The 22,666-nt window shown below is 37.7% G+C and overlaps 1 protein-coding gene across 3 annotated transcripts in view; it reads right to left on the bottom strand.

Moving 5' to 3' along the window:
• Positions 1-22,666, bottom strand: part of LOC105452411 (beta-amyloid-like protein) — a 49,572-nt gene that overhangs the window by 11,101 nt on the left and 15,805 nt on the right. For all 3 annotated transcript variants that reach the window (XM_011693471.1, XM_011693473.1, XM_011693472.1), the window contains exons 2-4: positions 6,618-6,671; positions 5,302-5,433; positions 3,177-3,303 (exon numbers count right to left, since the gene is read on the bottom strand). In XM_011693471.1, the coding sequence (XP_011691773.1) occupies positions 3,177-3,303; positions 5,302-5,433; positions 6,618-6,671 (313 nt within the window). The remainder of the gene's footprint in view (positions 1-3,176; positions 3,304-5,301; positions 5,434-6,617; positions 6,672-22,666) is intronic.

Raw genomic sequence — 22,666 nt, 5'->3', positions numbered from 1 at the left:
ACGAAGAGAGAATTCTACGAATTATATTGCGACGAATTATATTGGTAGTCGGGGCACGAATCTGCCGATGACTATTTATATACCTGTGCGCATATATCGAGATATATGAAACGCCTGAAATCAATAGCGAACGTGTAAGGGATTCCCTCCAATCGTGGCACTTTATGTATATGCTCATCTAAAATAAATCTTGTATATTCGATATTTTAATTTTATATATGATTGCACTTTTCAGATTCTTCAAATATTAAGTCCTTTCGCTCCCCTTAAAAATTTCTAATTGCAATTTTAACGATTCTTCGACCCGGTCCTTAAAAATTTTCCACAGCTGCAATTTTAAAGATTCTTCGACTATGTCTATGAAGGGGATTTCTCCTAAACTAAAATGTCAAGGCAATAACAGTCTTCAAATAATAAACAATTTAAAGATGAAAAATTTTTTCCATCTTCTACGAACTATGCTTTTAGAATATAAGCAAATAACGAGACTGTATTGTTCATTTAAATTCAAGAGCACTTTCTCAGAATTTTAATTCCAGGTTTAATTATCAAGTCGCTCAATGTTGAATATTAAAAAGTTTCAGCATAGTAATGGCCTCTCTTAAAAGTTTTCCTAAAGATTTATCGGAGAATCTGCTCCTAAAATATTTATGTTCGAGACACTTTATGTGCACACGTATACGTATATACAAATTATGTAAGAATATACACGCGAATATACATACTGCATTTACGATATTTGCGGATGTTTTACATGAAAAGCATATCGAAATGCAAGAAGTAGCAGCGACAATTTTTCAGTGGTACTTATAGGCATTTGTTCTAATGTCTGTCTACCTTCATGATAGAAGCGCGCGCGAAAGGAAGAGGAGAGGGAGAAGAGACGGCGGAACGGACACGCGTCTAGCGGATGACGCATCGGTACGTTCACCAGCATGCTGATCAATAGAACTAGTCACGCAGACTCTTCGAGGGTGTTAACCACTCGCCTGATTTGCCCGTGAGTATCATTCGTGTATCATTCTTCTGCGAAGGCAGGAGTTACGTATAAAGAAAAAAGTAAACAAATGCGAGTACATTTTCGTAAAAAGCGTTTCAAGTGCCATTGAAATGAGACAATTATAATACGAAGATAAAAAAGAAAACCTAAAGAGTAAAAAACCTAACGCTTCACGGTCGAGTTTCTTTTTTGTGGGGCCGCTCGACAAGGAAGTGGTTAATGGAACTTTGTAGGACGTAGGAGACACGCAACTCAAGACACGGGACGTTACGAGAACGACCGTGACCATTTACACGTGACCAGCATACCGGAATAATGGCATTTATCTAACACGATTAGAAAATGAGACATGGATCTTGTCGCTCTAACGGACGCGCTGGAAACGGGTAATACGGAGTATAGGGTTCAGAGTTCTCGTTTCTCTCGTCCCGCTGAATGTGCACGAATAAATGATTGCCGCCACTGCCGGTATCGTCCACTTATGGGATCTCACTCAAGGGAATATATCACCGACGGCAGCTGTGTTTTGTGTCATTACTCCACTCACGTCTTGGTACAATTATTCATTTTAATAGTACTTAACAGTAGAAAAAGGAGCGAACGTTGAATCGTGTTGCTTGTAAAGTGCATCACGTGCATCGCATTAGAATTTAATGGTGATTTCTAGGACAAATTTTAGAATAGATTTTCGAAAGAAATTTGAGAAGAAATCATCGTTACGTTCTGCAGCCCCTCGATCTCCAATTAAATGTGTATTTGCGTTTACTGGCTCTAATTAAAATCACGTTAAAGCTCGTTTAAAATAAAATGAAGTATTACATTCTGTAATAGCGAGAGATACTATACCTGGGTAAATAAATTCTTCCTTCGTCTTAATGAATGCCTCATGTTTCTCCTACGTTTCTCTTCAAACTTCTCGCGTTATTCGATTTAGAATATTCCGCAATTAAGTATTCCTCGCAAATTGAAGAGTTTCGCGCAAGGACGAGGTAAGAGTTTATAATTTATAGGGTCCATTTTAATTAACGTCGTATATAAAATAGACTTAATAAATTACAAATCTACTTCTTCCACCTCCTTCTCCCCCCTCCCCTCCTGCCTTTCTTGCGCTGAATCGCTCAATCGCGTGGAAAAAGAGCGCGCGAGCTTGCAATAAAAGATATCAGTCGCGAAAGATGCTTGTCAGTTTGCTTCGAGAACCCGAGTGTATTGCTCATACACTCGGGGGAGGAGGGGAAAGAGAGAAAAAAAAGGAAAGTAAAGCGCGATCCTTGAATCCCGCTGCTGCGCGACGTCACGTACGCGATACTTCTTTCGTTCTTCAGCGCGATAAAAAGGCTGATCAGGAAGGTAGCCGAGCAGACAATCCGACAGCAGATATCGCGTTGTCCGTTACACAGCGTATTGACTCTACAAATTGAATTCTTCCGTCCGGAGCAGATCGAGCGTCCTGCTAAATTTATAACTAAATCCCCGCCCGCCGGAGAGATCGATCTCTCTCTTTCCGTTTCTCACGGCCGCGCCGCCGCTGCCGCATTATCGATCGATCGGCGGGATGCCCGCCAGTCCGCCGGCACTCGCGCGCGCGACGGCCCTCTCCTTGCAATTTTCAAGCCTGAGCCAAGAATCGAACGTTACCGCCGAGCCTAGCGAGAATTTTTACGACTGTCAGACCGATATTAACGTATGGTATCCCGCCATCAGAGAGAGAGAGAGAGCCCGGCTCTCCGATATGGATGCGCCGAATATTGAGATTGAGATCCGTACCGCATTGTCGTAAACAGAGATCCACGCCGATGGTATTGACATATATGCTGACAGTTACATTATTATATTGATTTCGATATCCCGTAACAGACAGCCCGCGGTTTTACGTGTCTCACTGATATCCGTGATAGATTACCGCTTTATATTTCTGACCCAAAAAGAGATTGATCGCGATATACGGCGGATACACGCGAAAATTGGCGTGTGACCTTTTTTCTCGCCTACACACAGGGAAAATTTAACTCGCTGAAATTCAATAGAGATTCAATCTTTAATTGTCCGCGAAGGGAACAGTTTTGTCATCGACGACAGCGACCCACCGACGGAGTTCGGCATGCGACGATGTCAGATTTCCGATACCCCGGCGCAAAAATAACAATTGAAAATTACTAAAAAAATTGCTACTCACCCAAACATCTGTAAGGTTTGACCCATCGGGAGAGCTTGCACTTGGTTCTTCCGGGCTTGCACCATCCGCTCACCCTGACGTAGTGCGACGACTCGACGATGTTGGTGATGTCTCTCTTCGGGTAAGCCTAGAAAAAAAAGAAAAAAAAATCAGGCACGGATTAAGGGGCCCGCCTTAAGTACCGCATTATAGCAGGCGGTGCGACCAGCCTGCAATCGCGCGCTCAGAAGTAATTATCGAGCATACACGCATACACTCGGCGAGCCTATTATTATCGCGAACGAGCGACTGCTTAATCTCCGTTTAAGAGGCCGCAAAAAACGCCACGTTCTTACCTGAAGCGAGCTGTTTCGCGACGTAGTATTCGCGTAATGTGCGAATTAAATCTAATAAGACTCGAGCTGTGCGACGTTAGTTTCAACAGCGAATCGATAAGGTGATTTAGCCGCATGCAAAACATATTCTTCGAAGATTTCGAAATAGAGAAAATCAACATTAAGAATTTAATTTTTATCAAACAATTGCTTATTAAATTTTGTCTTATTTGTGAGAATAGAAAGAATACAAGTAAAAAAAAGTCGTGTTGCTGTATATAATTTTGCTAAACTTAATTTAAATTTAATGTGTAAGAATTTCTCTTGACTTATTTTGTATAGTAATCAATTTAAAGGAGGATTCAAATAACTGGATCTTCGGAAACTCCTCTCTTTTAATCTCTCTCTCTCTTTCGACGAAGGATTAAACGAAGGTATTCGCGAGTTACCAGCGAGGGAGGATTAGATGGCACGCGAATACCATACTTAGTAAGCATTTACGTATTATAAAGCGAATAAATTTAAGCAAAACACGTTATAATTCGCGACGCAACGATTGTGGACTGCGTGCAATCTCGTGCGCAATAAAGTCATCGGAAGCGAAGATTAACGTTATTTTCACGGTGGAACGGCGGGAAGGGTAACGAACCGCGTAATTCTGTGTTTTGTCGCGACTGAAACGCGTCAACGAAGGGATGAAAATTCGATTTACGCGGCTCCGGAAGATTATAAACGACTTAATCCCTGCCTGCAGGGCAGCGGCAGCACCGCTGGGCGCGAAATAACACGCCCAGTCTTAATTAATAATTCGTTCGCGAGTGGCCCGATTTTCTCTCTAAATAGTCGTCGGGTCGAGAAAACGGGAGATTCGAGAGTTCGGTCTCGAGATCCCCCACTGACTTTTGTTTAAATAATTTAAATAACGACTCGAGAATAATTTATATTACGATGCTTCCCGAAACGAGAGCGGGACGGTGATTTTTATCGATCGCCGGCACCCGACGCACGAGGCGACAATAGCTTGCCGTCCTTTCGTATACTCGTGCATGAGCAAGCACAGGCACGTACGCATATGCAAACCTGCACACTTGTCACCGTCTCATACACACAGTGAATTGCGTGAACGTGCGGCATAAGCGGGACGGAGAACGTCATTATTCAGTAATCCATAAGCTAGTCCTGCCTCTCACCGTGCTCTACTAAAGATTCGGAATGTAAATCGCGCACGACATCGTCATTATCCATCATTAATCCTTCCTTACTATCGAACCTCAATAAGCTACAAACAAGCTACTTGATTTAACACTTGAAAAAACATGACAAGACCTGATATTTCTCATGCGTGTAATCACGATAAATGACCGCACCGATGAAAGATATAACATTTTAAAAATGAGATCCCTGTCAATTTCCGGAAACCGGTAAGATTTTTTTTTTTTTGTGAAACCGCAATCAAAGTCAACGTATAATTTCCTAAGTCGGAAGGGTTTCGATTCTAATCTTACGTAACCGAGCGGCCGCGACACAGCCGTTGGGATCGTTCTTAATGTTTCTTTTAGGAACTTCGGGCTGATCTCGCTGGCAAAATATTTACGCACGTTCCTCGTAGAAGGAACGGAGGAACGGATGCATTAAGAGGAGAGCTAAAAAGTTTGATGGAATAGAAAAATGTCAGAGATCTATTTTTAATGTCTATATATAACTCTCGCAATCGACTATACACATGCCTAACGCCGATCTCCGGTATTATATACGTGTGAAAGGGATTTAATGGTTGCGTGATCTTATAGACTGTGTTTTTTTTTCCTTACCTTCTTACAATACTCCAGAATCTCCAGCTTGTCCGTCATGCAGCTCTTCTTGTCGGTCGAGGATACCCATCGACCCTGCTCTCCCATGTGCTGAGCAAGGTATACCTCGCCAGGTTCGCACAAGGTAGCGACCTTCGTTGAGGAAAGATACGGTCATTAAAGGCACGCGTTTAAAGCCTCCAAGCGGAAACACATTTGGCTCAATCAACAACTTCATCAAAGTGTTTCGCTTTTCGGGCAGCCGATTGTCTTAACCCTAGGTATACACACTGTTTTTTGGACGACGTCGTATACACACTGGGATCTCGGAGACCCCATCCATATTTATTATTGTAACCCTAGTAAAAATGGACATGTTTCAATTAATTTTTTTTTTCAATCGACCAAGGAACAAGCCCATAATGTTTAAAAGTCGATAGAATTAAGGAGCTTCAAGATATACGGGTTCAAAGAAAAAGGAAAGTACAAAAACGCAAAAAAATCTCGATTTAGCACTTTTTTTCAAAAAATCGTATCTTTTTTGTTTGTGGACCGATTTGAAAAATCCTTGAAAATTCTGAAAGGGCATACTTGAAATAGTAACAAAAAAATTTGGCGATCCGATATTTTAATTTTTTAACAAAACTGCAAGCAATCCCGGGGACTCCATGCTTCAACTGTTCACTGCTCGGTTGTTGAGCGACAATTGCCGCGCGTCAACACGTCTTCCTACTGAGGAGATCTCAAACTTTTTTTACGTCAATATCTCAAACCCCTCCCCTTCCAATTTCAGAAATGCCAAATCGAGAAAGTTTCGCTGGGATCCCCGTGTGTATATCTGGAGTTAACTAATGGCAGGTCAATCATTGTTTTTTCGGCAAACGAACATTACGGCGGCCAATGTACTTTTTTTTATTTTTTTTTCCCTTATGTTTACGATTATCAAGAATATTGTCAGAGGCGGCGACATGCATGCATGCACACATCTACTTCACTTCAAAGGTACACCTTTTTACTGGCGCGCATTTTTCTAATAAGAGAAGATTTAAAATGTTGTTCACAGAGATTTACTTCTTATAATCTTCTGTTAATCTTTATCTTTATCTTTATCTTCTATTAATAATCTATATCTTTAATACGCGTCTCTCTAATAAATCTTATTAAAAACAATCTACATTCAATAATTTAATTAAATAGATGAGAAACCGTTTTGTTTGAGCAAAAATACATATAAGATGAGGATCGCGAGAGCGAGGAATTTTCGCAAAGTGTATATAATTTTGCGGTGTTTTCAAAATGGGAATAAAAGCTAGATCGAAGTCTCTCACGGTACTCACCTGAGGCTCTGATCTTCCGCCAGCTGGTGCCAATTCGAGCCTCTCCGACACCGCCTGCAACACAAAGTGAGAGAGAATATTTGAAAGCGGCTGCATGTAGAGGAGGAGCGGAAACGGGGTGGTTAAAACGTTTTCCGCCCCGATAAACGTGTACCTACTCGCGTGAATTTAAATCTTTGACGGGCAGAATGCGCCAAGTAGTTTATTCGCTTTACGAAACTGCCTGATTTAAAAGAAAAAAAAATGCTTGGCTTCGTTTACGAAAAAGGAAATGTATTTCGAATAAAAGCGGCTAAAAAGAAGCGAAGAGACGATTGAGTGCATAATTCCAACAACGTGACTAGAATACACATGAAGTATATTATTTTCCTTTGATATAGTAAGCGTATATTTTCCTTTCCCATTAAACGTAAACTTCCTTGCCAGGTAATATAGCGAACTTATCGACCAATATACAGTAAATATTTATTTATAAGATACGCCACGTACTCATGAGACGTATTTTGTACAATTTTGCGTTATTTTCCCTGAAAAAGAAGACGGAAAAATAGATTCCGAGAAGAATTCATCCGAGTGCTTTTAACAAGTTATTAAAAAAAATCATATTAGGAATCCAATTTCTCCAACTAACAGTGATGTTCAACTTTTGCAATCCCCTTATAGCTGATTTGCCTTACTATTAACAATATAAGAAGACAATGGGAATCATGCGCGGTTAGTGATACGCAGTTTAAATTAAAAAAAAAACAAGAAGTTTTACTCTTATACATATTTCATTAAAAATATTATAGATTTATAGATTTGCCTTAGTATTCACATCACATCACTTTTATCGCGCATTTATTTAGCGCAAATTAAACTACTCCGAATTTTCGCGCGATGCACGATTATTTCCGCAAGACTAACTCGATTTAGCAGACAAATCTGTTATTTTGAAGAGGAAAACGAATGCTGACGCGGTTAAAACACGTTAAAGATGATGACATAAACCCACTTGTTTCATTCCGATCGATAGTAGCCTGTAATCTCGTCCAATCGTTTAAACGTCAACGTTTTCGCAGCGGAAGCCTCGTAATGGGAACGTTTCATTTCGCCATGCCAAGCAGGTAAAAGTGCTTTTAATACAGAGCTTACCTATATAAAAATATGTGACACATCTCATTTACGTTTTAAGTATATTTTTCTGGTTATGCATGTAAAATGGCTCATAATCTCAATGTTAATTTTCCCTTTATTAGAAAAAAAAAACATTCCTATATTTTTAATCGTTTCTAAATTAAAAAATTATCCGCGCAGCAACATTTTACATTTAAGAAAAAAATAGCACACACCGATAAAGAAGTCGATTATTAAACTCGAGATAAAATAAAGATTCTCTGGGCTATTCTGTGCATCGTGTCACTTAAAAAGAGGCATCGACTATTGAAAAACTATGGATCTCTCGTTTATTTGTTCCGGAGACAAATGAGACGTATCAACGTCACTTACGGCAACTATGTTACAAACAGGAAATCGTCAGAGAAGTAGTGGCATAATTACGTCATTCCATAATACTCAAGTGACTAATTATATCACTCGATAATGTCCGATAATTACGGACGATCCTCGGTTAATACATTAACGCATCAAGGAGGCACGACGGTACTTGCGGACAGTTAGCCGCTCGTTTACCGCCACGGAGAGCATACTATATTAATTTCGTTATATCGGGTGTCGCGATATATTGTTCTTGAGCAGAGAGTCGCCCGAGAGCGGAGCAATTATATTATAAGATCCCCGTAAAATCGCATCGGAAGGAAACATAACTTCGCGCCGCATGACATATATAAAAATTGCAGTATCATTTAAGGCTCGCGCATTGCAGCCGTATAACAGCAAATTGCTTCGTTGCAACAGCAATATTTGCCAGAGACAGACCCTATTTCGCTTTAGCGGCAAATTAAAATTGCTTTAGTAGCGGATTCTGCGAACAAATTTACTCAGCAAGATTTTTCAATATAAAAGCACGTTTCGCTGTAATATCAAATAATTTGCTATGGTAGCGAAGTTCGATTACTTTCACATCGGATATGCAACAGCAGCCGCGGTAATAAAGTTCTCATTTTTCGTGCAAGTAATTTCTTCCTGACGATACTTCCTGACCGTTTTCAATTTCCTTGACTTTCCCCGTCTGGGTCTTTCCCAAGGAGTCTTTTTTAGACTCGTGACTGAGCGACGTTTAACCGCATATGATCATCTCGTTAAAATCATCTATTTGCCGCGCCTTGCCCGATCTGTTTCATCGACAAAGTCGTGTCTGAATCATATATCGAATATCTCGGGCAGATATCGAATTTCGCGAAAAAACTCTTCAGGGACAGGCCAGAATACTATCAATTACATCACAAAATATCATGACTGAAAAAATACTGAAAAAAGTGTTTATTCATCAATATTATAAAACTGCATACGTAATCGAGAAAAGATGGAAAACTCGAGTTTATCGGTTCAATTATTTTTACCTGATAACAATTTATGTTTATTTTAATTTATTGAAAAAAAAACTCGTAAAACTCCACCTTTCAAAAACTTGTTATTAATGTGTCTTAAGCCATCAGTGTAAAAATGTATTATTTTTCGTACGTTTCAGCAATTTTATTTATATAATTGCTCACATATTTTTGAATATGAGAGAATATTTATGTTTGACTCCATCTAGCGTATAAAAGTAACAATACCTATATACATATAATACTTATTTGATATACATATATAGAAATATTATATTGTATATCAGTTGTATTATTATGTCAACTTTCAAACTCTAAATGGAATCAAACATAAATAATCTCTCGTATTCAGAAATATACAAACAATTATATATATATATATATATATATATATATATATAAAATTGACAAAAAATATAAAAATATATTAATCATATATAATATTAGTGTCCAGCGTATACATTCTATATCTATTTTTTGGAAATGGGGTTTTCAGGTTTGACCCACCAATAAATTAAAATAAACATAAATTATTATCAAGCAAAAGTGATTGAGTTGATAAGTGTTTTCTATTTTTCAGATGTTTTCTTGATTATGCAGTTTCGTCAGAGAAGATAGACGAGTATAGAAGCACGGATCTATATGTCAAAATGTATCATAAGCTGGGGGTACCCCAGAGATTCTTATAGCGTTTTCGGACGGATTTGATCGCTCCGAGAGCATTAATGCTCTCCTCGTTCTTCTCTGTGATGCCATTGACGTCATTAATCTCTCGGAGCGATCAAACCCGTCCGAAAACGCCATAAGAATTTCTCGTGTACTCCAGCTCGTGATACATTCTGACATATATAGAGATCCGTGCTTCTATATACTAGTCTATCTTCTCTGGTTTTGTGGTATCTATGCATGGACAATTTTTCGTTCGGCTACACTTATGTGCTTACAGTCTTGTCATATTCAAAATTGTGTTTCTTTGATTATATTAACTTTTATATTCCAATTAAACATAATTTCATGTATTCAAAAATATAAAGAATTACTTATAACTGACGAAAATGATGAAACATAAACATATATTTTTTATTTCCGCACTCATTTTTGGAAGATAGAAATGTTGACTCGCGGTAAATAATTAAAACAAATGTAAGTTATGATGTAGACTCTTGCAATTAAACGAACATCAGACGAAGATGAGCTATAGAAGTCATTTGTTTTTCTAACTTTCGTTCTTGACTACATAACTCATCTTTACGAGACCTATAAATGGACATTTTTTTTTAATTTATCAATATTTTGACGGCATTCACCGTCGACGTATCTACTTGTACCGATCGCGCGATGATCTCTTTGTGCGATTACAGATGTGCACCTGATGAATATCGGCATGCACCGCGCACATGCATCGCGCGCGCCGCAACTATAAGCGAGGTCACGCTTCGAGTATGTTCTTCGGGATTGGGGATTGACGTGTCACCATAGAAAATATCGGCTCCACCCGAATAAAAATCGCGCGTTCGCTTCGTATGGATTTACGATAGCACGAGGAAACGATCAAACCGGAAATGTCAAATCCGAAGATGACAAATTGTAAAGAGTTAAATATAAATTTTGCAAAAATAGAATATATAAGATATATGGAAAAATGGTATTAGATTAGATATTATTTGGAGATATTTTTTATTCTTTAAGATATAGATATACGGTACGTGGAACAGCGGCAAAGAAATTATTATTTAAGAAAAATTATATAAACAATTTTAATACTGTATGAATATTGTACGAAAATAAATAGAAAATTTTATAACATTGAAATTATATTTCTCTAAAGTGAGCAAAGAAAATCATAAGAGATTTAAAAAGTAAATGTTATTGGAAGACAAAATATTATATTTGGGGATATTAGAGCCACATTTAAACATTTTTATTGAACTTTATTCAAGTTGTTGACTACTTCGGAAGGCCATGTTATATCAATTTTTAACGTAGCAAATAAAAGAAAAATGTTATCACACACATTTTCCTTTTATCTTGTCGTTCCAATTCCAGTGACGTCCCGAGGGACTGCTCGGCCAGTTTGTACTTTAATTCCCATATTCCCGAACCTGTTTTGCGATTTAAACGCATCCAAAGTATTACATATAGCACTCTTTCATTTCCTGTCTACACAACTCGCTCGAGATGCATGGAGTCGTCTTCGTGATTTTGTGTGAATGCAAAAATATACTCGAGCTCTTGGGAGTGTTATGAAAAGAAATCGGTATGAAGATTAATGTATATCCTGCCACTTTGTATTGGATGAAGAAGATTAGTATCAATTTATATCAAAAGTATCCATTTATAAGTCTCGCCATAGGTATGTAGTCAAAAACAAAAGAGCTGGAAAGATAAAAAGCTCCAAACATGATTTCTATCATCTTCGCCTGAATCTTTGTCAATTATAACGTTAACTTTGTATTATAATGTTTGAAGTCTGCATTACACTGTACATTTGTTTTTGTTTATTTACCAGTGCTTCTACTTTCCAAAAATTAATGCAGAAATAAAGAAATAAGTTTACAATTCTCTATTTTCAGCCAATTATATATAAGTCATTATATATGTTTGAATACGAGAAATTATCTCTCTCTCTCTCTCTCTCTCTCTCTCTCTCTCTCTCTCTGTCTTTCTAATTGGAATATAAAGGTTAATACAATCAAAGAAACATAATTGTTGAATATGACAAGATTATAAGTATAGCCGAATGAAAAAGTATTCATGCATACCATGAAACGCATAATCAAGAAAAGATCTGAAAAATAGAAAATACAAGTTTATTGACTCAATCACTTTTGCCTGATAACAATTTATGTTTATTTAAATTTATTAGTGGGTACAAACCGACCTTCCAAAAAATAAGTATAGGTAAAGAAACAAGAAAGTAATAAACAAATGTTAACGTTTTCGTTTTTTTCATCAATTATACCTATATATATATATATATATATATATATATATATAATGTATATAGTATATATATACTATATATAGTATATATAGTATATATATACAATTGTATATTTTTGAATGCGAGAAAATATTTATGTTTGACTCCATCTAGAGTCTAGAGTATGAATCAATACATTACGCATGACACTAAATATAACCGTCCAATTCTGAATTTTACTATTATCACATACATCACATTATATTACATACAAAAATCTCGCGTTAAACATCAAGTTGTAAACTGATTATTAGCACGTTAAATGCTAAACGGAGCAAGGGGGCTTTATTTTTTATTCTACCATATCTTATGTTAAAGAAACAAAGCTCCTAGTTAATTTTTTTAAACATCTCTGAAAATACGTAAAGGCCGAATATGTACATTCAACAACTGCGTCGCGACAATGGGCGTCACGCTATTGACTGTGACATCAGATATGTGCGAGCGGGGTAGACTGTTACTATCATCACGATCATTATAATGGAGCGATACATTTCGAAAATTCGCGCTAACGCAATTATCTGTCCACCTGTGCCGATGGCGGTAAAGGGCAGAAGGGCGGCGCTCGCCATTCGACCGATAATTTCGTTTACGTTCGCAAATTGCGAATCGCGACGCCGCCGCCGCCGCCGCCGCCGCGCCGCGCCGGCCGGCCGGCCGGCCATTCGCGATGGAGACCGGGGCGCCGCGACACCGTCGGCGCTTTGCATTTCATCGATCCGCGTCGCTGTGTCAGGGACAGATCCGCGACATGGCGTGCCATTATGTACGGAAGCGATTCGGGAATCCCTTCTCCCCTCCCGCCCCTCTTCCCGCCTCGGCACAGGTTCAACCCCGGCGTAGATTTACCCCGCGGCAGAGACGAACGGAAAATTTCCCGGGTTTAAAGCTAACGACCGACGACCAGAATTTCAAACCACGCTCAAAGCTGAATAAAATAACTATATCTCATTTTTCATTATACTACTTTGTACACTTATGCTTCTTAAGAATATTCTAATATTTTATACACATATATATTTTGTGTCCTTTAAGTATTAGAAAATAGTCTAATATCTTTTTATATCTTTAATTTTTATATCTTCTTATATACCTGAAAAACCGACAGTTTCCGACGGCTATATAAATTTGATGGTATTGCTCCTAGATGCGTAATGATTATTTTGAAAATGTAAAACTGGTGAATATTGATTTTATATAACCACAAAAATTGAAATATAGATACAGAAATATAAAATACACTATATATAAAAATATTGTTCTCAAATGAAATAACATCCAAATGTTATGCAACATACTGTTATATGTATTAATATAAAAAACGCAGCAATCAATTCCCATCTTTAAAAATATTTTTAAAGATAGGAAAGTATTTTTTTTTATTTTGTTATGATGTTTTTCAGTTACATAATGTATAAAATTTCATAATATATAATATTTTTATATATTATTACATAATATATAATATTTTTATACATTATTACATAATATATAAAAATATAATTCTCTAATTGTAACCACTCGCTACTTTTATACGTTAGGGAAAGATCAAAAACTACACATTATGGATCGCCGAAACAAGAACTCATCTATGCTACTAAAAAGAGTTATTGTAGTATTGTTTTTATGATAGTATCCCGCGGGAGAGAGTACGCGCGATTCTAATCATGAGCTATTAGCGGCGGCTTTGTGTTTCTCCGGCAGATCGACACACTGCAATAGCACTTTCGGAGTTCGGCATGATCATCACACTGCAGATTGCGGTGGTCGGCTTATCGACTAGCCGAACATGGTGTGTGTCCACTTCCAGTGTACTCCGGATTTGTGTCGGTAATACGCGCATCCTGCGGTTTACGTTCACTTTTACGCGGGAGGACATGGAATCCAAAAAGCTCGTAACCTTGAATAAGTACCCGCGGCATAGGCTGCTCGATAAAGCGACCTTCATTATTTTACATATAGAGCTACCCTATCGTATACATGTATATGTAGGTATTGTATATATGTCAATTGTATCGTTATGTCAACTTTCATACTATAGATGGAGTCGGACACGAAGATTTTCTCGTATTCAGAAATATACGAACAGTCATATATATGTATATAATTGGCGAAAAATACGAAAGTGATGTTCATCAGGCCAAAAATTAACTTAAACTAACTATAGTTCGTACGACGAACTAAATTTTTTGAAAGGTGGGGCTCCCACCATTAAAATAACCATAAATTGTTATTAAGCGAAAGTGATTGAGTCCTAAACTCAAGTTTTTCATTTTTCATGCAGTTTCGTATCTATGCATGAACACTTTTTTCACAGTCTACATGACATTTTGTGAATCTCGATATAATTGACCAGTATTCTAGCCTGCCTGTGCACGAGTTCTAGAATTTCTCATATTATGTAATTTTTCTTGATATGTGTTTCGAAAAAGAGTTCTGATTTATTTTCTACATAGATGTTTTTCTCTCAATGAATGGTAAAGATGCATTATCTATTATTTTTATATTTTAATGATAACAGTTCCTACAATATAACGTATCCTTCTTCAAAAGTCAGCTCTTTGAGAGATTTAAGCTGAGCAAATGTTCCCCTATAGTGGAAATCATGGTTGCAAAAAGTAAAATACATTGCTGTACTCATTACGTGTCTGTCTACAGCATGTGACATGGAATATTCAATTAAAATAACATCTCGCTGCCTGGCTGGAATATCAATATTCGTGCCCTCCCTCCCTCCCTTCTCTCTCCCTCCCCCCTCTCTCTGTCTCTCTCTCTTTCTCGAAAACACGACTTTCCGTTCGGAATGGTTTCCTCGTTAGCGGAAATTACTTGGAGATATCAGCGACGGAATCTCCTGGGACGTGTGCGGTCGGCATCGCGGCTTGCTCAACACCACCTCAGAGCCGCACATTTAGGGGGCTGGCGACGTTGCACGCTGCACTATAACTGTAATACGGGCTAACTATTCCCATGAGGAAGCGCGCATTAAGCTGCGTATACATCCGGAACTTCCGCGTGGTTCAGTTCCTATATATGATGAAATAATAACACTAGATATGAAAAAAAACGAAAAATGTACACGCAATATTCGGTGATACCTTTTAGCAAAGCGATTTTTGGTCGAAGAATGAGATCACCTTTTTTGAAAAAAAATATTTGCCGAGCTTAATAACTAAAAAAAAGGATTTGACAAATTTAACTTCAAGAATGGTCTAAAAAGAAAATTCATATCATCCTTGACGATTAACTAATTCGAGAACTTATCCTTTAACTCCGAGATACACTTACTTTAATAATAAAACAATAAAAATTTAGAGATATAATTAATAATAATAAAATTGTATGAAAAGTATCTAGACATATCTACATCACACGAGTTAATTTGAATAAAAGAAATCAATAGATGGAAAAAGATATAGGAATACTTTCACGAAAGTATACTTTTAAATAAAAGTACATGCATTTACATATTTACATATTTTAGAGAATTGAAGAAAGAGTATAAGGATTGTTTATATGTATATAAATCCTATATACAGAAGAAAGAGATGACTCAAACTCGTAACTCCGATCGGCTCATTGTCAGAAGAAGGCACGTTGCATAAACAACGGCGTTTGATTTCATCGCTGACAGGCAACCTCGCAGAAGCGGGCACGACGTTACTCCGCTGAATAAACAGAATCTCCTTGTTATCTCCCGGTTATTAGCGAGACGGCGGCGGCAAGTCGTTCCACAAAGCGCCTTCCAATCTCCGGCATCGAATTTTTCCTCGGTGCAAAAAGTCGGAAAGCCACTTTTCAACGAGGAAGCCGCGCGCGCCAAAGGAACGGAGAGAATATCGCACGCGTATACGATGTGCGTCGAGTCGTGCAATTACCGACATGAGAGGGACGAGATGAGTACGTGGTTTACTCATCTTTCTTCACGTCCGAGAAGATTATTTTCGAGTAGATCTTTAGAATATTCCTTATCAAATTGAGCTTCCCGACATAACTAATAAAAAGTGTAATGTAAAATGTTAATAATATGCTACGTAAAATATTTCAAAAAGTACACAATGTCAGCTACCTAATAATATTAAAAAAAATTAATAAATTAAAGTCGTATATATAGATATATCCTCATCATAATTCATTTATAATGTCATTTATAATGAAATAAAGTAATTTATAATGAAATTAGATATATCTTTTTGCAGTATTAAATATTCAATTTTCAAAATAAACTAGAAAGGCGATACGAGACTCCGATATTGAATTCTTTCATAATAACTGATGATCAATAAACGATCTGTCCCGCGAATATTTATTTTCGCCGAAGGGATTTTGCTGTCAGAGCCTATTACACAATATCCGCCGCGCTAGTCGATTTGTTTCCCCCTTATTCACGTAAAACGGACGCTAAAAGGCCAATAAACGCCCGGTCGGCGCGGCTCTAAATTTCCAGGCACGCGCGAGGCATTTTGACATTCAACTTTCACGCCACCTAATTAGCTGCTGCACTATTCAACGGCTTATTATTTTGTTAAGCGTTGCCCACGCCCGAGCGCATTAATTAGCTGTGAGTACACGCGCTCTTAATCGCCTCACTTCTCGCGCGATCCACTTTACCAAATGCATCCGATCGGGCATTTCGTTTGTTGTTGCCGTTGTTTTTACATGCCCGTTGTTTTTGTACGGTGCAACCTGTGTAATTTTCATGTAAACGAAAATACACAGAGACTCTTACAGCTTTGAAACTCGCTTTGAATCATTTTCTGAGTCAAAAGCTTAATTCTTATTGGTTTCCACCGTAGCTAATAACTTTGGTCTCGAAGGAAGCGAGATCTTTCTTGGGAAAGAAGCTATAAACGTCGACATGATTTACCTCGAGGGCCTGCTAAAACAAGGTTTATCTTTCTTATTTTTAATTGTAATTATATTATGTTTATAAAAGCTCTGTTTTTTATTATAATGCTGCAATATTCTTCACTTTCTAAAATAATATTTGCCAACTACTATTTTATCTGAAAATTATTTAGCTTATAGCCATTCATATATACAAACCATTTTTTTAAATTTAAAACAAGCTTCTCTCAAAAAATAAAAACAAGCTCTGAAAGCCGCATTTTATATCCGCGGTTTATTTTTCTTTTAAAATTTATATATGCGAAGTTCATATATTTTAAAATATTCTCATTATATTATTATATATATGAGATCCTACAAAACATTTTCATTATATTATTATATACATATGAGATCCTACAAAGGTTGATCTAAAACTTCGCACATAAATTTTAACGAACATACGTTTACAATTCAGCGATATGAGAAATGCTTGTTTTATAGCAATTCACAATATTTCGATAATCTCATATTTTCAGAATACGCTGGTAATATCCAGGAGAATGAAAATTAGACGTCACTATGTTAACGAGGAGATGTAATTCCACAGTACCGGAAAATAAATACGCTTCGTGGAGAGCAAACAGAATAGGATTTATCGATTTGGTCGATTTTACTGCGCGTGAATTTGGCATTGGGTTAAACAAACACGAGAAACAATGGCGCTTGATTGAACCGTGTGCAATTTCGAAATTAATCGCAGCTACACAGAAATTGAGCACATTTTAATCAAGACTATTATTCTATGGCCATTTTGTATAAATTATTTTTTGATATTTCATTATTTCAACGTTCGCAATTGTACGATTTAAAGATTGTAGCGATCCTAAAATACAAAAAACATGAAGTACGAAAATTCGAAGGAGTTCGGCTCGTAAATTCGAAAAACTAAAAGTTGAGAAATTTCAGTTTCAAAAGCTTAAGAAAACTCAGTATCTCGAGAAATTCAAAGATCTACAACTTCAAACATGCTAAGATCGAGATATCTCGAAATCCCTTTGACTCGTGGTGTCCAATATATTTCAAGATCCAAGAGTAATCTGATTGATCGCAGTTCCCGATCGGCGTAATCCGAAATACGGAGATGGTTAAATTTCTCCATTTAATTTCGCGCAATTGATTTTTCGTAGTTGTCAAATATTTTTCACCTGCATAATCCTTATAATTACACTGAACGGCTCGTGCAATTATTATATCACGGTTTTCCCAGTAATTACGTTGACCATTTTAAACAAAATTCCCGAATTTTCTCGCGGACTTAATCCAACGTGCCGTTAAAATTTACCGAGATTACCGGAGTTCACCGGTGGAGAGTTTTTCTACGTTCTCTGCGTAGCCCAAAAATATCTCAATTTAAATAACCCTGGCGTATGGCGGTGAACGTATAACGTATCTCGAGGAGCAACGTAGCCTAACGATTAATTCAATTCCCGCCGGGAGAGCCGGTTGAAATTAATTTTCTAAAATTAAAACTATCTCTTGCGCGAGCGAGCGAGTACGCGCGCGAGGATGGTTAACGAGCTAGTGGCGATTTCCTCCGATGTGCACGCAGGTTTAATATTCACTTTCTCGCTGGACGCTGTCCATGACGCGACAGACGAGACGGCAGAGCCCGGCGCGGCGCGACGCGGAGCGTGGGCGTGCGTTCATGATCGTTGCACGCTTCACGATCATTCATAATCGTCATCCCTACAGAGGGTTCCCAAACCCCGCGACAGTGCGAAATTATTAATCGTCGCAAAGCAAAGGTTCAATTCGCAATAAACGAAAAATGTGAAGATATCTCTGTAAGGTAAAATATACCTATCAATTTTTTAAAAATCTCTACTATGTATTTGATTTTAGCAATATTTGTTTTTACTAAGAACAAGCTATATATATTTTTTCAATTTATGTAGCAAAGCTTGCTGATTTATAACATAATATCTGCTTGAGTCATCTTTTAGTGACATTCAAGATTTTTTAGAAGACTCGATACTGCGAAAATAATTTGTCAATGTTGCCTTATAATAGTTAATATAATGATATATAATTTATAACAATTTATATAATAATTACATAAGAATAAGAAGTTCTTCGTAGTGTTTTAAGACGCTTATTTGCATCGAACTATTAAGAATTGAAGATCGATCTCACTATTCCAGCTTCATTCCTTAATAATTCGATGCGACTAAGCATCTTAAAATACTGCGAAGAACTTATTGCGAAAAATATTACCTCAGCCAGGATTCGAACCTGAGACCTCCCGACTTTCTGAGCCGAGCGTTCTTAACCAATGATTAAATGGCTGAATAATGGATTTAATTCATATAAAAAAATTTATATAGAATTTATTTAGACATCAAGATCCAGCCGTGACAGTTATAGAAGACGCTCTCAAATTATTTGTGTTATTCACTTACGCGGGTCTAGTTCAAATTAACATTATTTATTATACGTGCCTCTAGCATACGTTCTCACTTAATATACCGGTTATTCCAATAAATATTATCACATGCTTCGGTGATCGAGTTGGTTAAGACGCCCGGCCCGAAAAACCAGGGAGATCTCAGGTTCAAATCCTGGTCGAGGCAATATTTTTCGCAATAAGTTCTTCGCAGTATTTAATTTTAGCTATAATGATTGCGTTGCAAGTCCGACATTGATTCGGCGTGCAGTTTAAATAGCTGAATAATGGATTTAAAAATTCATATACATAATATTATTATTATTATAGGCGTCATAATCGTAGAAGGCATTCTCAAATTTATTTAAATAAGAATCTTCCTAGAGAATTGTCACACTGACGGTTGGGATGGTTTGGGAACCGCTGAGCTGATACGGTATGCTCACTGCGGACGATATGCGCGAGGCACACCCTCGCGCACACTTCCGCAGAAAGACACAGAGGCCTAGCACGTGGCACAGCGATGGTAGTAGTGGTTATCGGCACTCGCGCTGGACAGGCCGGTGTCTCGCTCGAGCGGGCTGCGTTATTAAATCAACCAACCCTCTCGTCGCGCGCAACCCCAGTCGACTCTGCGGACTCTTGCCAGCGAATCATCCACTCGGGACCTCGATGGACGGAACCTTTACCCCCCGCGCGTACAACGCCCTATTTTTAATACCTCAATAATCGCCGACAAACCGTGGCAGCCTTAATCCCGCCAACGATATTCCGCGACGACGTTGTCGTTGCCAGAAAATAATGGAATCGCGTCGAGCGAGCCGTGCAAGATGTGATCAATTCGCTTCATTTTTTATTCATTACCTCGAAACACAAGACACTCGAGCAGAATATTACGTTCCATTCTCATTGTAATACTGAGTGCCGCAGAATTGGTCGGAGAACATACGGCGTTTGTTACACGTGTTGAAATCCATACGGACGATGCTTGTGTGTCGGTCGAAATGCCGGGGCACTCCAATAATTTTCGAATTATGCGCCGTTGTAAAATGAAGAGCCATTCGCGAATTCATAAGCTTCAGAGGAAAAAATTAATAATGAAACGATTATTCGTTATTCTATTTACTGAAAACTTCATTTTAATGGAATTTTAAATTAAAGCTTATTTATTAAAAGTGAATGTTAAAAAGTTATCGAATATTTAAAAAATGTCAATCTTCTCAATACGCTCGCTAACGTAAGAAAAAAAGATTTCCGATCAAACCATAATAAATAGAAATGTATTTTGATTGGCTGGTCTCGGAAAATAAGAAAACAAATCTGAACCTAAGATGGGCTACTTGAATTATTCATCGTAAATTTATACGTATAAAACTTATTTTCAATTCTCTCTCTCTCTCTCTCTCTCTCTTTCTAAAACCACAAAAGTATATTGATATTCTTTAAACAATCTATTTTGACATTTTTTACATTTTCTAAACAATTATCTAATTTACAGGTATTTTTTAAATAGCTAGTAAAATATCCTCGACAATTTTACTAAGGAAAAACCAACATTTATACCAAAATAATGAATTGAGAGAAAGAACAAAAAGTGCGAAAAACATCTTGGAATCCTGGAACAGACGCAGACGTTGTAATAGTTACGGCTTGAAAGTGCTGAACTACGGTTGGAAACTTTTCAGCCTGCTTTAATTCAATACCACACCTACGTGGAACACGCTCGTGAATTAGCCGCCATCCTGCTACACGACCCTGCGACTATACGAGAGACGAGCGATCAAGCAACGCAGCCAACGTTCTGCGATATTGCAGGGTGAGGTCTCCGTCGCAAGTGCCGCGATGTGTAACCGCTTCATCGACTCGCTCGTATAGCGCAGGAGAGGATCGCGGTGTCGATCGATAACGTCTTATTTTTAGTCCCGGCGCGTCACGGACAAAACCGTCTCGTGCTTCCTCCGCGGTGACGCTCCTTCCGATCCTGCCGGAGGACGACGCCGAACGAGACAGGGGGGGGGGGCAGGGGAGGCAGGGGGGAGAGGGTGGGCGCGGGGACGCGTCGTCGCGCCTGGAGTTATTAAAAAACGTGTGCGGAATGTGCGAGACGGCAGAGACGGTGACGAGAGATTCCGGCGCGTCCGCTGAATTGATATAACACGAATTTTCTTACCCTCCGTGCCGCGACCGAAGCCACGACCGTTGTGACTGGTCACCGCCCGCCCGTAAAATCGATAATCCTCCTCCCCGCGTGGAAAACTACGAGGGGGAGGGGGGAGTCTAATAAATCGAATCGCAGAACGAAAACAGAGCTATTGACTCGTCTCGGGACTTCATCTAAAATATCTCGTGGACAATTCGGATAATTTATTCATGTTATACATTACGGTTCGCTCGTGTCATCGATCAACGAATGAAAAAAGAATAAATATAATCATTTTCTCTCTAAATCTGAATTAGTGAAAAATCGTTGAAAAGTCACTGAATTGAGTCAGTGGCTACAATCTTAACCTAACTTAACGCCTGGCATTGCTAATAAAAATAAATGAAACAGAGCCGAATCCGTTGTACAATTAGCGAGAATAGCGAAGTCCATTGATTTGTCAATATGATTACAGCGATCATTCAATTATTTATTTGTAATTTTCGAGAGTCTATAAAGTTGAATTTCCAATTACTTCATTGATATTTGGGACTGATGATTCAATGAATAATTATTGATATTCAGTGACTATGCACTGATTCAGATTTAGAGAGTTTGCAGTAGGATTTCATTTACTTTTCCTGGAAGCTGTCCGGTGCGGTTAATTTAGTTTCGAAAATAACAGAGATCCATGTTGAATAAGTTTATTATTATATTTAAATACAGAACGAACGATTTTGTTGATGTATCTAAAAATTTAAGTAGATACAGATCTGAAAATAATTATGTTGGGCTATCAAAATAATTACGTAGGAAACTCAAGCATGATGAGCGATGTTGCAAAAAGTTTTGACTGTTTTAGTAACCAGCTCTCAAGCGTCCTGTATAATTATTTTGATAGTCCAACAAAATTATTTTCAGATCTAATTAAATTTTTAGATATACTTACTATAACAGTAACTGTTTTTTCTATGTATATATTTATCTCTTGTAAATTATAAACATCACATGACGTTATATATTATATATTGATGTACCGTTGCAAACTCCGACTAATATTAATTAATTTTGTAATTAAATTAAATGAGAATACACATACACAGTTCTATAAAAAGGTTCTTAACGCAATTCCAAATAGTTTCGTAGAAATGTCGTTCTTTAAAT

This window comes from Wasmannia auropunctata, unplaced genomic scaffold (assembly GCF_000956235.1).
Source record: "Wasmannia auropunctata unplaced genomic scaffold, wasmannia.A_1.0 LD336032.1, whole genome shotgun sequence".
In the NCBI taxonomy this organism is placed as follows: Eukaryota; Metazoa; Arthropoda; class Insecta; order Hymenoptera; family Formicidae; genus Wasmannia; species Wasmannia auropunctata.
Note: the sequence above shows the minus strand (reverse complement) of the source record. Positions and strands in the feature narration are given on the sequence as shown.